General features: G+C 33.4%; 1 protein-coding gene across 1 annotated transcript in view; it reads right to left on the bottom strand.

Annotated features, from left to right (window-relative positions):
- The window catches only part of LOC128244700 (uncharacterized), a 64,557-nt gene that overhangs the window by 19,069 nt on the left and 28,248 nt on the right, over positions 1-17,240 (bottom strand). Inside the window, exons 8-16 of the mRNA XM_052962742.1 lie at positions 16,359-16,531; positions 13,952-14,068; positions 12,562-12,679; positions 11,595-11,683; positions 10,943-11,057; positions 7,740-7,810; positions 6,900-7,017; positions 3,716-3,835; positions 1,451-1,599 (exon numbers count right to left, since the gene is read on the bottom strand). Coding sequence (XP_052818702.1) covers positions 1,451-1,599; positions 3,716-3,835; positions 6,900-7,017; positions 7,740-7,810; positions 10,943-11,057; positions 11,595-11,683; positions 12,562-12,679; positions 13,952-14,068; positions 16,359-16,531 — 1,070 coding nt within the window. The remainder of the gene's footprint in view (positions 1-1,450; positions 1,600-3,715; positions 3,836-6,899; positions 7,018-7,739; positions 7,811-10,942; positions 11,058-11,594; positions 11,684-12,561; positions 12,680-13,951; positions 14,069-16,358; positions 16,532-17,240) is intronic.

Raw genomic sequence — 17,240 nt, 5'->3', positions numbered from 1 at the left:
TCGTCAACATCAGTAATGGCTTACATGCAAGGGGATTGGTCCTTGAGTATATCCAATATCAGTTACGGCTAACATGCAAGGGAATTGGTTCACGAGTTTTACCAAAAAAAGTAAGAGGATCGGTCCATGACCAACATCAGTAAAGGCTAACATGCAAGAGGATTTGGCCATGCGATTAACCATTATTAATAACGGCGCACATGCAAGGGGATGGTTCTATGAGTTTCACCAATATAAGTAACGACTTACATGCGTAAGGCTTGGACCACGCGATTAACCAATATTAGTTACGGCGAAAATGGGAGGGTACATGGGTTTTACCAATATTAGTTACGGCTTACATGCCAAAGGCATATGGACCACACGATTTACCAATATCAGTTTCGCCATACATGCAAAACGATAGGTAGTCGAGGTTTACCAATTTTGGTTACGACTCACCAACAAGGGGATCGGCCCATGAGTTATTTTATCAATAGTAACGGCTTACATGCAAGAGGATTGGGCCATGCGATTAACCAATATTAATAACGGCTCACATGCAAGGGGATGGGTCAGTGAGTTTTACCAATATCAGTTACGGTTTACATGCCTAAGGCTTGGACCACGAGATTTACAAATATCAATTTCGCTATACATGTAAAACGATAGGTCAACGAGATTTACAAATTTTAGTAATGACTCGCCGACAAAGGGATGGGTCCATGAGTTTCACCAATATAACTTATGGCCTACGTGCGAGGGTAGGGGTCCATGGGTCTTACCGAATAAGTTTCGGCTTACTAGTATATGCGAAGGAATCGAACAAAAGTTACGGCTCAAATGCAAGGGGTTGGGACCACCTTGACCAACAATAGTAATGGCTCACAGGCAAGAAGATGGGTAAATGACTTTTTACCAACAACAGATACGGCTTACATACAAGGGGATGGGTCCATTAGATTTACCAGTATCAGTTAAGGCTCACATGCATGGGAATTTGACCACGATATTAACCATTATCGGATACGGCTTGTATGCAAGAGTGTTAACAATATCACAAACAAAGGAGTTTGATCTTGTATTTTACCAATACCATTCATTACCTTCTCAAATTGAATCGGACTACGAGTTTTACCAACATCATTTTCGTCACATATACTCAGTCTAAGAGTTTGTATCTATTTACGTCTTGAGACTAAGAGTGGGATTCAAGCTTTTGATAACATCATTTTAATTTTGTTGAAGAAATTCTATAACAAGAACTAACTATACTATGTCGAAATCATTATAAATCTGCAAACACTATTTTGTACAACCATGCCACATATATTTGAAAATGTGGTAATAAAAAGATGATTTGAAATATGCAAGCGCAGAATTTAAGAGTCAATAAATTCTGTATTCCCATAGTATTACGTATAGTCTAAAAATTTGCAAACATAAGAAAGTGTACTTTACACCTTCTAACCTTTATATTTGCCATGTTGCCTTTGTATGAGACGAAATGAAGGTCGTATTTCTTTCCCTCCTCCGCGTAAAAATATTGTCTTGGCGACCACTGTTCAATGGAGGGAAGGACAAAACCCGCACGATCATCCGCATCTTGTGATGCTGTTGCTTAAAACACAATTAACAGCTATTTAATTACGGACGGAATATATGACAAGAGTTATACTATGATAATGAATGGCATTAATATTAGTAAGAAATACTACAGAAAACAACAAAAACACGTCGAAATTATAAACATAACTCGCGTTTAAATGGCACATTGTCAACGATAAATACGTAAAACACAAAAAATAATCACAAACCAGAACCATGAAACCATAGCACAAAACTCCACAAACAACTCTGTACAACTATACTATATAAACAAACTATGAATGTTTATCCAGGGATTGTTAGGTACTGTCTTGGAATGGTCATTAAAATGTTGATTTATTTTGGGGGTTTAACAATCCTTAACAATCCTGATTGTGGAGTTTTGTGTTGTTCTTCATTGTTTCTTGTTTGTGAATTTTTGTTTTTATGTTCTATGTCTTTGGCGTTTTCCCAGTGCCATTAAACCGGGTTAAAACATTTTGCTACTGGGCTTGTTTCTGTAGCTTTTCGCATAAATATTTAAACTAGTTTGTGTGCACAACCAAACTCTCATCTTGAACATTCCCGAATAAGTTAAAACGTAAGTGACGGATATTTCCGTAGTATGCATTAGCTTGATGACACTAAATAAAACAAACACTCTTCACTAGGGCCCATATATCCCCAGTCTGAGTAAGAAATAGTGTTATACGTACGAATTTTCGTCATATTGCAATTAAAATATTTCTTTTTGCTTAAGGTAATTATATGTCGTATTGTTTAAGGTAGGAAAATGACATGATATTTTAAGTAGGTTATCGTTATGTTGAAAATAAGTATATGACACGATATTAGAGGTAGGATATCGTGTTGTTGAAGGTAAGAATATGACCTGATATTGGAGGTAGGTTATCGTCATGTTGAAGGTAAGAATATGCCATGACATTGACGGTAGGATAGGTAGGATGTCGTATTTTTGAAGGTAGGTATTTGACATGAAATTGAAGGTAGCTAGTCGTATTGTTGAAGGTAGGCATATGACATAAAATTGAAGGTAGGATGTCGTATTTTTGAAGGTAGGCATATGACATGATATTGAAGGTAGGGTGTAGTCTTGTTGAAGGTAAGCATATTACCTGCTATTGAAGGTAGGATGTCGTGTTGTTGAAGGTAAGTATATGACATGATATTAGAGGTAGGATGTCGTGTTTTTTAAGGTCAGTATATGAACTGATATTGAATGTAGGATGTCGTATTGTTGACGGTAAATATATGACATGATATTGGAGTTTAGGATATCGTATTGATGAAGGTCAGTATATGACCTGATATTAAAGGCAGCATGTCGTATTGTTAAAGGTAGGCATATAACTTGATATTGAAGGTAGTTTGTCGTATTGTTGAAGGTGAATATATGATATGTTATTGAAGCTAGTATGTCGTATTTTTGAATGTGAGTACATGTCGTCTTGTTGAAGTTAAGCACATGTTGTATTGCTGTAGATAAGGATATGTTGTCTTGTAATAGGTAAATAAATGTTGTTTTGTGGATTGTTTTATGCCTTTTGTAGTATGAATCGTCTAGTTGAGGGAATGTATATGTCGTCTTGCTGAAGGGAATATGACTCCTTTTGTAGAAGGTTGATATATTCCGTCTTGTTTAAAGCAAGTATATGTCGCTTTGTACAATTAACGTCCATGTCGCTTTGTAGAGTATATAGAGTAAGTATATTTCGTTCCCCTGAATGAAAGAATATATTATTGAAAGTTAGTATTGTCGGTTTGTAGAAGGTCACTTTTTGTATCACGTCGAGCTCGGAATGCGGGCTTTATACGCTAAACGAGACGTGATGCATGTCCTACACATAGCCGGCGTACATAAATACTTCCGATACTAAAATACCCGAGCATCATCATTTGAATTACTCAAATAAATAATACAATAAATCACAATACATGAATCTAAATATAAACAGTATCATGCAGAGGAAAACATTAAAATTAATAATAAAATAATTATGCAAGCACACTATTTCAATGTCCTAATTACTTCTTGACAAAATACCACTAATAATGATGGCATCTCAAATATAAGTGTTTTGTGATTTTAAGGTTAAGGATACGATAATATGTCAAAAATATATTTTACTTGGGACGACTGCTTGCACATGTACTGGGTTGGTCGACCTGATCTCTATCGCATCTGATGTACTTTGCAATTGTCCTTCTGTGAAAACTTGGCTGCCCTCTGTTCGTGTCACTGTTGAGCCTGCAATCATGTTATTTATATTGAACGGGCAGCACACGCAGGCAAAATTATCATTGTGACTTTAGTTCGTAAAAACGTTTACCATAGTGCCTAATGAATTTGTTCTAACTGTGATATATTGAATATTATGAATGTATTCTATTTAAGGTATTCCCTGCAAAACGATGTGAATGTTAATCGTTTAAATCCGATTGTATGTGGCTTGATTGTGGAAATTGTAATTATAGTCTTATTTGCAAGAACAAGTTTATAATAAATGTCAACATGGACGCATTTTATCTTATTCTTAAACAGTAAATGTTTTACTAGTCTACTGAAAGTTTGCAGAATTCCTTTCACATTGTTAAGAACGTCCCGTGAAATGACGTTTGAAAGCAGCGGACTGACGTCATGTATACCTCTTGTTCATGAAATTGCTCCAAGCAGCGTTGTTTAAATAGTTTTAAACGCGATTTACTATTTTCTTTTTACGGCACTTAAACATTTGTGTTACACCAAATGACAGCACAATCAATGCTAGAGTTAAAAGGCAAGTGCAAAATATAGCGAAAAAAGGAAAGTCATTTTGAAAAATAAATTTTCATACGGAATCTCCATGTCTATTCTAGAACGGCAATACTACATAAAGTCTGTGAACGAGAACCAAAGCTAATTATACAGCCATATACTTAAACTTCCATGCACTTGTTTGAATATTGCCGATTTCGAATGAATTTTTTTAGCGATAAGTAGATCCAAAAAAATGACCATGCTGGAATTTTTTATCTTGCCTAACGGCACAGATAAAACAAGTTTTCGTATGGAACTCCTTTTTCATTGTCATCACACAATTACCCCTGCTACAGGCCGTATATTTTATGGTTATGTGTGACCTGTACTTGTACAGTACGGTTGTAGTTTTCAGGAAGTAAGGTAGCGTTTTAACGGTAGTTGTACTTCCGATTCCGGTTTTCTATTGTAGAAGTTTTTCAAATTATAGACAGTAAATATATCTTATAGTATCGAAGTAAGTTTGCATCCTATTCATGTTTTTTTTTTTATATTTCATAAGTTGAAATGAATAATTGGTCTCTTCTTCCAAGTTTAAATAACGGTTCTATTTAAAATAATTATATGTTCATTTTTTTCGGAAACTTGGGCAATCGAATCTCTTAGTTTATCTTATGTCTCACAAAAACTTAAATACTGATATGCATGTTTGCAGCAAATAACCAGATAACCAGTTACAGAGTAACCATCCCTACACTGCCTATCACAGGGGAATAGTTTGAACGAGTCTGAAGGAGCATTTCCTAAGTAAGTTTGTTGACATTTCTGTCAGGGCCTTTTCCTTGATATATGTTGTATGTTTAAAGAACTATACGTGTATGATACATATATTGTTTGTTTAGGTTTTATTTTAATTCATTTAAAGAGTACATGTATATCAGGATGTCTATGCTTATATTATTTTCTGGATTGCACAGCCATTCCTAGTAATGTGTTAATAAGACATTTAAGGCATCTTATTATTATTTATTCCAAATACATATGTATAGACATTCCAAAATATATGTAAATTATGTTTCGCAATATATATATAATATGTGTTTCTTTTTTAAAATGTATTTATGGGACGAAGTCAGTCAGGTTGACAGTGGACACTTCAACAGTGATATGATATGTAATTTACACAATAAAACTGTAAAAACCACAACAGCGTTGCGTCTACCCAAGCGGCCGCTATTGTAACACTCTCCTTGTTAAAGACCGTTGCATGTAGCGCCATGGAAACATTGTTTGGTGGCAATAGTTAACATCTAAAATAATTCTTTCCAACTTTAAATGACACCATAAAAAGTGTTCACGTTGCATTCACCAAATAATTTTGCACTCTCCTCTATTTAAAGAACAATTTGACTATTAACATAATTTGAATCACTGCGCGTATACCCATGACAACCACGAATTTTCACATAATTAGGTATAGGCAAATTATTTTTACTACGCACACAAGAGTTCCAGCGTAAAGATACATTTCAACATGTTTTAATTAACTGAAATTGGGAAAAATCATCTGCCGTAGCCGCCCACAAAAATTAAACTTCGTTTTGAAACACAACCTATGTTCGGATTACGCTTTCGGCCTTCTTATCACATGTAAGGGAATTTGTTATAGTCTTATGTTTTTTAAACTGTTTCTTTCTCTGTATATAAAATACTCTCTTAATACACAATACGCTGATAATTGGAGACCAGAAAATAGAAAGTCAATGATATGTACATATTTGTACACCTTTAAATCATATAAAATTAAATAGAAAGGTTGCAACTTATCAATTAAACGTTGCAATAATCGTATTCTGTTTTATTTTAGCTAATTTGTTTAAGTAAGCTATAATGGTTTATACCACTAATGCCGTAGGTTGTTGGAGAGTGTCAAAGAATATTGAAACAAGGACATTAATATACATCTATTCCGATGGTGCAGCCAGTAAACGCACATCTTTGGTATTCTACCGTTCACGACATAGTACTACTAAAATGTTATCAGGTTAACAAATGGTTTAATATATAATCTTGCTTAGATTTCTTAACATTACAGTATTATAAGAATATGTTTTATTCGAATAGTCCATGTGTTATATGATAGTATTTCTTCTTTTACAATATCTTATTATCATATTTGAACGTATCTTACCTGAATTGGCGATGATAAAAACATTCGTCAATTTTCACGATTTGGCATTATTTGGCAAACAATCAAAAATACATAGCATCTTCATAATTGATTTGTTATTGCATACCTTTTATGTTTATATATCATGTAATATATGGAAACCCATTTAAAGTTTCTCCATTAGACAATGTTTGTTCGGATTTCATATACACAGTATCCTAGTGCGCATGCGCACGTCTCTTCCGAAATATTACACAGAAGAAAAAGGTCGTTCAAGAGCACATGAAACTGCTTTATTATTGAAAACATTGTTGTCTTAATTCAGCAATTCAAAGGGATACAGTCAACAGCTCAACAGACAATTATTATGCTTCCGATAGATTAATTTAATGCATTGTATCTTACCTGGAGTTTCAATTGTCAGCCCCTGGTCATTTACTGGGTCGTCAATAGTGTATATGAAATCGTACGTGTCTGGAAACGGAAGGACGTATCGTAGAGCGGCCGTGTGCTTAGGTAAGAACTGAAAACAAATATTGTGATGAAATTTGATTTTTTACAACAAATATCAAAAACTTATATTATAAATGAAAGCAAATATTTCCCTTAATAATTATTATACATGCTGCCAAATATTTATATTAATTCAGTCAATTGAGCATATTGGTTTTGAGGGGGTACTTGCAAAATAAAAAAATATGTAAGGAATCGTTCTGCCGGCATAACATCAATGATAAGAAGCAACCGTTATCAAATTTTGTTTTGCCGACAAAATATAAGATTACACGAGAAATCAAACGACAATATTTGTTATGCCGGCATAACAATTAAGCTCTCTGGTGTCATCAAGCCGTCCAGATTTCGCTTCAAGGCCTTGTCGCTTGTTTGCTAGGGTTGGTGGTTACCAAGCTAGGGAAGTGAGTTTCCATGTACTAGGGATTCCATTTTGACCGCTATACCACTTACCAAGGTAATAAATTTAACGTTGCTATTACCGTTTTATTAAGGACTATATGATGTATAGTAATCATTCCCGTCAAGCATTTCAAGTAATGAACATCGAAACCATGTAACTTTGTCAAGAATGTTTTATACATTAAATACATTTTATCTGTTTAAAAAGGAGACAGCGAGATGCAAATTGAAAAACAATTCGTGAATAAAATATGGCTCATATCAATTTGTGTCGCGTGGGTAATGTAAGAGATCATTTTGAAAGCTGATCAATGAGAAAGTATATTATACCTGGAGTCCAACTGCCTTATCCGGTGATGCGGTCGTAAAAATACCGCTTTCGACGAAAACACCAAATGGTTCTGAAGCAACAATAGAATACGTTCAATGAGGTGATAGTACATAATTTGTGTAAATAGAAATGTGTACCGATTCAAATCGTGGAGGCCGACCTTCTGACTTGTAAGGAACCCCAAAAAATGCTTGTTACATGTAGTAAGCATTGGTCCCATATTCATTTTACTATCGTCAATGCTAGGGTAATTTCGGATTATAGTTTGTAAAACGTTTGATCAATTTCATTTCATTCGTGGCTTAGCTTATCGGAGTACTTGCTATTAATAACTGACCAATGGAGTGAATGAAGTCTATGACGTTTGCCCATAATATTAGCTTAATTTTTATATCAGATATTGACCCAGATCCTATATTTACATTTGGCTTGGTACATATATGCATTATATGTCCCGACATCATCCACATTATCCCGACAGAAATCAACTGTAAACAGACGCTGACCTAAGATCTGGGCACAATATAGACACAATCAGTAAGAAACTGCAAGATTTGAATCGGAAACGGTCCTATCAAGGGCGGCAATAAACATTGTGAATGTGTGACTGAGGCCAAAAAGTGCTTATGAGATCGCCAACGGGGTAACTTTAAGTAATACCAGTTGATGAATTCATTTGAAACACAACATCCAAAGTTCGATAGCACTTGGCCAAAGCCAGAATCACCTTACACCAACTGACACATTCACAAACAGCACACAACAAGAATGTATAATTCTAGCATTGTTTTTCAAAATTTGACAATGTTTCGACTTTAAACGGCCATTGATAAATGATGGGACAAATACGAGGCAATACGCATATTTACAACTTAACTCCCATTAATCGACCAGGGCTTCAAAAAACAGTATTTGCCCGAACGTTCAAATAAGTACCCCTTTTCTTGATTAAATGAATGAAGGTTTTGTGGTGTTCATACGTTTTTGCATCTCGTCCAATGTCGTTTTGCCGTTTACTTTGTGTCTCCACACAGGGTGGTCATTGATTGTTCGGCTTTTCGGCTAGTCCCTGTTTTTTTTAATTGTATTATAGTAGAAGAAGTTATCTCTCATTGCTGCGAATTGCAGCTAAACGAGAGTGCAATTCCGTATTTATAACATGGTTTAATTTCAAGCCAATTTCCTTATTGTTTCCATTGACAGCTCAAATTCATAATTTCGTTGTTGTGTTTTTTCTTAATTCTATTGTTTTAGACGACTGGGATTACGTTTTCAAATTTGAACAAAACTGTTTCATGTTTCGACTACTGCTATGTACTTATTTAACGATTAACGATTAACGATTTAACCACTCAGTCAACTGTTGTTTCGCTAGTATTCATAAACTAGTAGTTAGGCCCAAAGTGCACACCTTGTCCTTTCTTTGACCTCAAAAAGAAGTCATTCAATAAAGGATATTGTTCATTAGATAAGTACTTTAAAACACTGTTTCGCTGTGTATGCAAATGCGGTTATCAAACTATTACAAATAAGGATTTATTTTGCATACACGTTTGACATGATCCTTGTGCCTCTTAAAACGGATATTATTACGTAGCAGCCACTTAGCTTGTTCCCAATTATATTTATAAATGAAATATTCTTTCAAAATGGACGGGCTTGTTCATCTACTCTCACTTTGTTACACCATTTATATGTATATAATATTTATACTGATGAAATAAGCATGAGTTTTTAAATGAGGGCAATCCAAGCCCTTGATAAAACATGTTTTGTTTCGTTATTAATAATTATCTAATCAATCCTCTGATAGGGGAGGGGCCAACCTTATGTTTAACTAGTGATCAAAGCTTAAAAAAGCATATGGTTTGTGTACAGTTAAAAAGATATTCGTAATTTTGGCTCTTTTTTCACTTTTTTACATAAAGACTAATATGTTTTAAACTGTACATCCATTTTCTGTGTTGATCACTAAACTAAACATTCAAATCAACAACATGTGTTAGCATAAACCTGTAGTGTGCTTATTTGATAAAGCGTTACAATGCCCCCGCAATACATGTTTAATTTCTTAGTATTCTGTTTTTAAGGTAAGTCATACATTAAAAAAGATGCAATACTGTTTAAGGGCATATCATAATTATTTCGATCTACTTTCTATGATTATATATAATGATGAACAATTAATTCTTTACTTGCATGAATAACGTTTGCAAATAACACCTTAATAAAGCTACTATTATGGTATGATTTATATAAGGGAGGTTATACATAAAATACTAACTGGACGTAATAAGTAAATCAATTGAATGATTTATTTAGCAGTTTTAATCGTTTATTTCTCTAGATACACAATATTTATATAGACATACTATTATATAAACTATTCCAGTGGAACTCCTATAAATAAACAGACTGAACATTGCATAAACGGTTTCAGTAGAATTGTTTCGTATTAATGAGGGATAATTTGATAATATTGCAAAATAATCCAAAGCCAAACAATCTAACACATTTTCCTAAAGTCCATGTTACTTATTAGTAAGTATACGAAAAACTCTATAGCGAGAAGGACCAGGACATTGGACACAGTTTCCCAACCTCCATATTTTACAGTTAAGTTGTTTTGCAAGCATATAATATTATTTATAAGTATGTACATAAATCTCTAAGCTTGAAGAACACATTCAACAAAGTTTCGTAACGTTCGTATTGCGTTATTTATTTGAGTGCGCACAAATCTTCTAGCGGGAAGAACCATTTTATATGCAAAATCCTTGTCATACATCTATGTTTTTATCATTTAGCGCTACTTACAATTATGCAAACAAAACTCCTAGATCGAAAGACCGACAGATTCAACATTGTTCCGTAAATTCCTTAATATACAGAGAAGTCTTGCTAGCCTATGGCGTTATTTATAACTATGCACAAAAATCACCTAGCGGAAAAACCCGGACATTGAACATATGTAACCTTCATGTTGTGCATCTTAGTTTTTCTAGCCTATGGCGTTATCTAATAGGTATGCACACAAATGGTCTAGCCGGAAAAGCCGACATATTTACCATAGTTTATCAACGTCATTGTTATGCATATTAGTAAGCGTTATTAATAAATATGTAGATCAATCTTTTTACCGAGATCAATTCACAAAGCCCCCTATTATAATGTACCAACGTTAAGTTTATAAATGACTTACTGTCTCCTTCCAGTATGATTTCATTGATGACGACACCTTTCACAATAACAAACACCTGGAACTCATTAAGAAAGACGTCATCGGATGAACCCTCTGCATTGACACCATTTATTTCCTGTTTCAATGAAAACCGAATGGGCTCTTATTAACTGTAAAATTAAACACATGCATACATTAACCAGTGTACATGCATTCTCAAGTGGCATGATGTTATATTTTAAGGATGTTGTTAATTTCGAATACTAAATTGTTTCCACCTGATGACTGAGCAAATTCAGGTCCAAGTTCTTTTGCATGATATTAACAATATTTTTATTGTAGCAAATAGTTCTCTGTAAGTTGCCCCAGCTCCATTGATGCACTGTATCACGGGATACATTCTGTAAAAATGCGTGACTGTGGTCCTATCCACATTTATGCCAATGCAGAATTATAATAAATTAATTAAATTCATAATACCAAATAGTTTCTTTAGCAAACATGTAGTAGCACCTACTTTATCTTAAGATAAGCATTTAATGGGGCAAAACTCGTTTGGTGAATATTGATGTTTTACTCTTTTCTTCAGTTTCCACATATGTTTCATAAAAAAGGAATGATATCAATTACTAAAGCTGTATAAAATATGAATCATGTGACAGTAGCACTTTACCAGGGCTGCGAATTGGGCATATTCATTGTAGTTTATTGTGATAGTAGTGGAGTCCTCAAAAGCAACTAGTCCAAATGTTGCAGTGTTAACTGAAATCAGAAGTATATAAGCTAATAACATACAAGTCAAGTGTAAACTACAATGAAAACAACATGGATACATTCAGTAGTCTAACATAAAAAATATACCCTTTTTAAAGGCAAAGGGTCCTTATTAACATCACATGAAAACATATACTGTTCTGTTCGTGTACTATAAGTTGTATCAATTATTTAAGTTTTCTTTTCTATTTTGCCAACACCTTTATAATAATGAGAAAATTTGTTTCCTGGGTTTCACTTAAATTTCCATATGAAGTGAAAGGGTATGGCTTACTAATTACTAATAAGTCCAGAATTGCCGATTTCGCAGAAAAGAAAAAGTAATTGCATTTTTTTTCTTTCGTTCCGTATTTAAACTGAAAATTGATGGTAGAAATAAAGTGGGGATTATAAACATGTGTTTGAGTTAAGTACATGTTCATCCTCTTCCGATCAAGTCCTGAAATAATGCCAGAACAAAATGATGGGGCGCTAAGCATCTCATCATTGTACAGATAATACTTCATAACTGCAAAGGCTTTTTTATTGTATGATGCATACCGTAAAAACTTATAAAAGGTTAAAAAAAACATTAAAATGTAAAATGTCGGAGGTAACCCCAATACATTCAATTAAATGTGCTCGAAAAAATATTCTGTTATTTTGTTGGTGATATTTTATGCTTTATGTATCTAGGTATATGTAAATGAATGTGGAAAAAGACGTGTAAATAAATGTTGACATTATAGTTGTATGTGTATTTGTTCTGATCGTTTGTGATGTGACTGAAAATGAGAACAAATCACTAACATTCCTTGGAGAGTGTCAGGTAACAATTCATATTTATATATTGTAATGTGTCTATGTATATATATATGTCTACTCACGGTTAGATATATGCAAACTATAGGCATATGTTGAACTAGAAGATAACGTCGCAATAGCATCGTCTGGTAGGACTATCCGGCCTGCATCGAGGAAAGTCCCAGGTCGTCTATGAATGACCTTTGTGAGAACATATACAAACTATTATTATACATCAATTTCATTTTCAATGCAGGGATCCCATACGGTATCGGCCATCTATGGATATACGTATAACTTAAATACTTTATTCCATCTATGGCAGGTCATGGTTATTATATTTAACCAGGGACAAAGGGTAACAAAAATAAGAAGCCGTATTGATTTAGCTATATTTAAATCTTTATCTTGAATGTATTAAACAGGCATTTGTTTATAGAGATAATTATAAGATTAAATTAAACGCCTTTCAAAATTAAAATATACAGCCGCCGAGAGGGAGAATGATTACTGATTAAAATTGATGGTTTACATGAAAATCTTCATGGTTACAAATGTCATCCTGTATTTAAAAAAACATAAACATCATTTTAATTTGTTTCGGTATAATAAAATGAATTTTAGATGGCTTATGAGCTATTAGTAAAATATTCAGCTCACGGAAACACTGACATGGCGATATGTTGGCAAATTTCTTTGAACATTGGACTTTGTGGCAAATTAGCTTTTAATTCAAAATATATACCTCTAAAGACTTAAATTACTCATAAGTAACAAAAAGCGTATGTTGTTTCGTTGATTTATTATGAAATTCGGATAAGTTAAATGAATTCAAATTAATACTTTTGTGAAAAACTACAGAAACAAGCTCAATAGCCAAACGTTTAAACATAAAACTCCTTTTTGCATATATCAAGTTCAGCCTTTTAAATGTAAATACATTTTTATGCATCAAGCTATATTATGCCCATTAAAAATATTCACGCTTTAACATTTTACTGACCGTTCCAAGGCGGTACCTAACACTCTTTGATAAAAATACCTAGTTTTTTTATATAGAGTATAAATGCACTGTGCTGTTTGTGGAGTTTTGTGCTGTTCTTCCATGTTTCTTGTTTGGGAGTTTTTTGTTTTTGTGTTCCATGTCTTTGGCGTTTACCTAGTGCAATTTAACCGGGTTTATATTTAAACTTTTTGCTACTGAGCTTGTTTCTGTAGTTTCACATAAGTAATAATATTTTGCTATTTTAAAATAAAAATTTAGCGATAGCACTTTTTAAGTAAAATTGATCGACTTAACTTACTTCGTTTTACACAATAACAAAGATCTTTTTATATGAGTGTTTAGTACTCATAAAGAGTCTTGCAAACTACCTTCGACTCGAATTAAACCTGAAAACTGAACGGAACTAACGTAAACAATTCGAACATATACAAAAGGTGTTTCTTATCCTCTTCAATATCTTGATATACCTTGACGCCTATTCGGTCATGGAGTGCCGTCACTTTTATTCCGCCGTTTGTAGTAACCCAATTGTTGAAACTAGCTGTAGTCTCATCTGCGTAAGCCTTTGGAATCTTTATTTCAACCTAAAATTAAGACGAAAAATAGTTTATTATTGTTCGGCTATATTATTCACATTCATAAGTAGATATTCTTTAATCAATAAAGGTTATACCCCCTTGGTTTGAGTATATTTAATTTTCACATATCCGACCCAGACAGTAGTTATATCTCTGATAACATTTACTTAAATGTTAATGTTAAATTTGAATGATGTTGATCCAGACTATTTGTTTTTGTTTCTTTCAAAAGGAATCTGTCCACTGGCTATAAGTATGTAAGATAAATGACCAAACAAACACATTACTTATAAAGTCCGAACAGATTGTATGTTTGTTTTTCATCTGAACTACACTACGAAGGATGACCGAATTTGAAGTCTTAAATATTATTAACAAAGCTTGTTTGCATCTGTTTGTTTTGGCAAGATGACGACATTAGATCTAGATTCAATATTTAATGGTTCGCTTGCAAAATAATACAAGTTTATATTGTTGAAAAGCAACTGTACATTTTTGCTTGTGTTTATTCTTTGAATATATACAATGTGATTAATGGAACAACTGATAATGCGAGTATCGCAGCAAAGTCGTTAACCTTATTGGCCGAAACATGTCAGATATTTGTAAAAATAATAACTTCATTCATCTTATATGGAAGATCGTCCTATGACTGAAGCAAAGGCACATTCAAATTTCGGGATACTTCATTTATCGAATATATGATTGTGCTTAGAGAAATGCTTAAATATCTTAATACGTTCGACATATGTGATGTTGACAGGCTTTTTTCTGATGGTCACAAATTACTCTTAACATTAAACTATGGCTTCTCAATATCTAATTCTAATTTAAGCTCCAGCTTCCGATTTCACCCAAAATGACAAAATGATAAAAAAAATAACCAATGTTGATACAAACAGTTCGCAAGTGTTAGATATGCATAGTTTGCTCTCACACGTTCATTCACTTAATAGTCTAGATGGAACAATAAATTCAGTAACCAGTAAATATCTAGTAATTTCTATAAATCATAATGCGAATATATTGTTAATGTAAACACTATTACTAAATTCGTCACTAGCCGACCTCGGTTAAGATAAGAATGTCGTATGGAATGAAATATGTATAACAAGGCCAAGGTCATTTATTTAAGTAACCTGACCGATACAAACAAAACCGAGCGTAAAATAGCGAGCACGGTTTACAAGAAAACAATGATTCCTGCAGTTCTAAATAAATAAGATTCATTTGCCGAGCATTTAATTTAAACTTTCAAATCACACTAGCCTTTCATTATATTCTTATTTCGCGTAGATATTCAATGCATTTAAAACAACAATAGAATATCACGATCACATATTAGATTTGCTGATCCATATGTTAATGTTTACTTCATATTTTTCTGCTTAGTTAAGCTTCTGTTTTCAAACATTCGGCGGTTTTGCATTAATATTAATATTACCGTAACATGAAAGGCAAAGTGTCCTATTCATCATTCGTAAACTTTGACCATGGTCCTCCTGCTTACTTTGTTGCGATTCACTTATTACCAAATATTGAGGCAACAACAATTACAGATACTTGTTTTGCTGTATATAATGTTTATATTTTTGCTCTATAAATAAATCATGTTTGTCGATTATGTAACCTGTAGGGTGTCTTATCTGTTGTGTTAAATTAAATAACTAAGTTTTATTGTAAAATTATGCGCTATAAAATGCCGTCTATTGTTCCGAAGTATAACTTGTATTCTTATTCCATATCGATCACAAAACGACTCATTATCATAAGGCAAGTACATAACTGTTTTTGTTCAGTATATGTAAAATGCCACACCTGAATTTTAATACGTATGAATGATTTCATTTAACCTCATTTAAAGTTATTCTGAATGATTTTACAATACTATATGAGCTAAAGGTAATTAATTAGTTTATTCATGTTGAATCTGTGTATGTTTGTTTTGATACCCTAATGTGATTAATTAAATTGTAGCAGTCATTTGCTATTGCGGTATTTTGATCGTCTATACATCAAAGTTAATTGTTGTTGTTTATAAGTTGAATAAGTAAACTAGGACTCATTTGCTACAACGGTAACATATGCGAAATAGCCTTAATATGGGAAACAATAAACCTCTGATTTTAAAAGATGTCATCACCATGGAAGCTTATGTGTCAAGGAATCGCCGATACTATTTATTAACAATAAGTTATCAAAATGCGTTGTGAAAGTTGGGATATGCTTTTGGTAATTCGATGTATTTGCTGGTATCATGAGACAGAATATATAATAAAAACATATTCCATCTTACCGCGTCATCCCTCTTCACCTTGGCGTAACAAGTAAACTCCTCCCCACTTAGTTGACCTTCGACCTTGACCTCCGTGCCTAGTCCGGGAGTGAATAATTGTAGCAAAAGTTCTGCATCAGGATCATTGTCCTTTGTGATTGCTGTGTGGAAAGTGTATCCCCAATTGTCAGGTCCTACAAATATGAAAAGTGTACTTTGTTACTTTAACACTTAATATTGACCATACTACGATTGTGAAGAAAGTTATGATAACTTATACTAGGTCACTCTCGTTGGCACGATGTTGCGCGAGGGTGTGGTCTTTTAGTGTTGGTAAAAGCGATGTAACCGGAGAAAACCCACTTGTCCGGCTTGGTGGCCACCAACCACTCTAACCACTGCGCTAATCGGACATATAACCGGACATATGAACGCTGCTGAGAAATTAATGTTTGCAGTATAGTTTGTCTTAAACAAAGCCCCGTTTAATGACACAGGGCTAACGCCAATGACATGACTGTGGCAACCCATCTACTGTATAAATACCCCCCTGTCTCCCAACACCGAGAATTTGTTTTGCCTAGGTTCATTTAGTCAATATAAACTATCGATGTGTAGGCCCAGGAAATTAATAATTTTATTTTATTATTCCTTGACGTTTATAACCCTGGAGCATATTTATCGAATATTCTTAATAAATGCAAGCTTTAGTAACTCTAACACGTAGCCAAATTCCTAAGTAAAGCTTGATTTAATTAAAGAATTTTGTGTTTATCTTAATAATAATAATAATAATAATAATAATAATAATAATAATAATAATAATAATAATAATAATGAAATAATACTCTTAACATATAGGAACAAACACAATGGGCTTTTATAATTCTTATAATAAGAAAC

This window comes from Mya arenaria, chromosome 8, assembly GCF_026914265.1.
Source record: "Mya arenaria isolate MELC-2E11 chromosome 8, ASM2691426v1".
Taxonomy (NCBI): Eukaryota; Metazoa; Mollusca; class Bivalvia; order Myida; family Myidae; genus Mya; species Mya arenaria.
The sequence above is the reverse complement of the archived record's forward strand: the minus strand, read 5'-3'. Positions and strand labels throughout refer to the sequence as shown.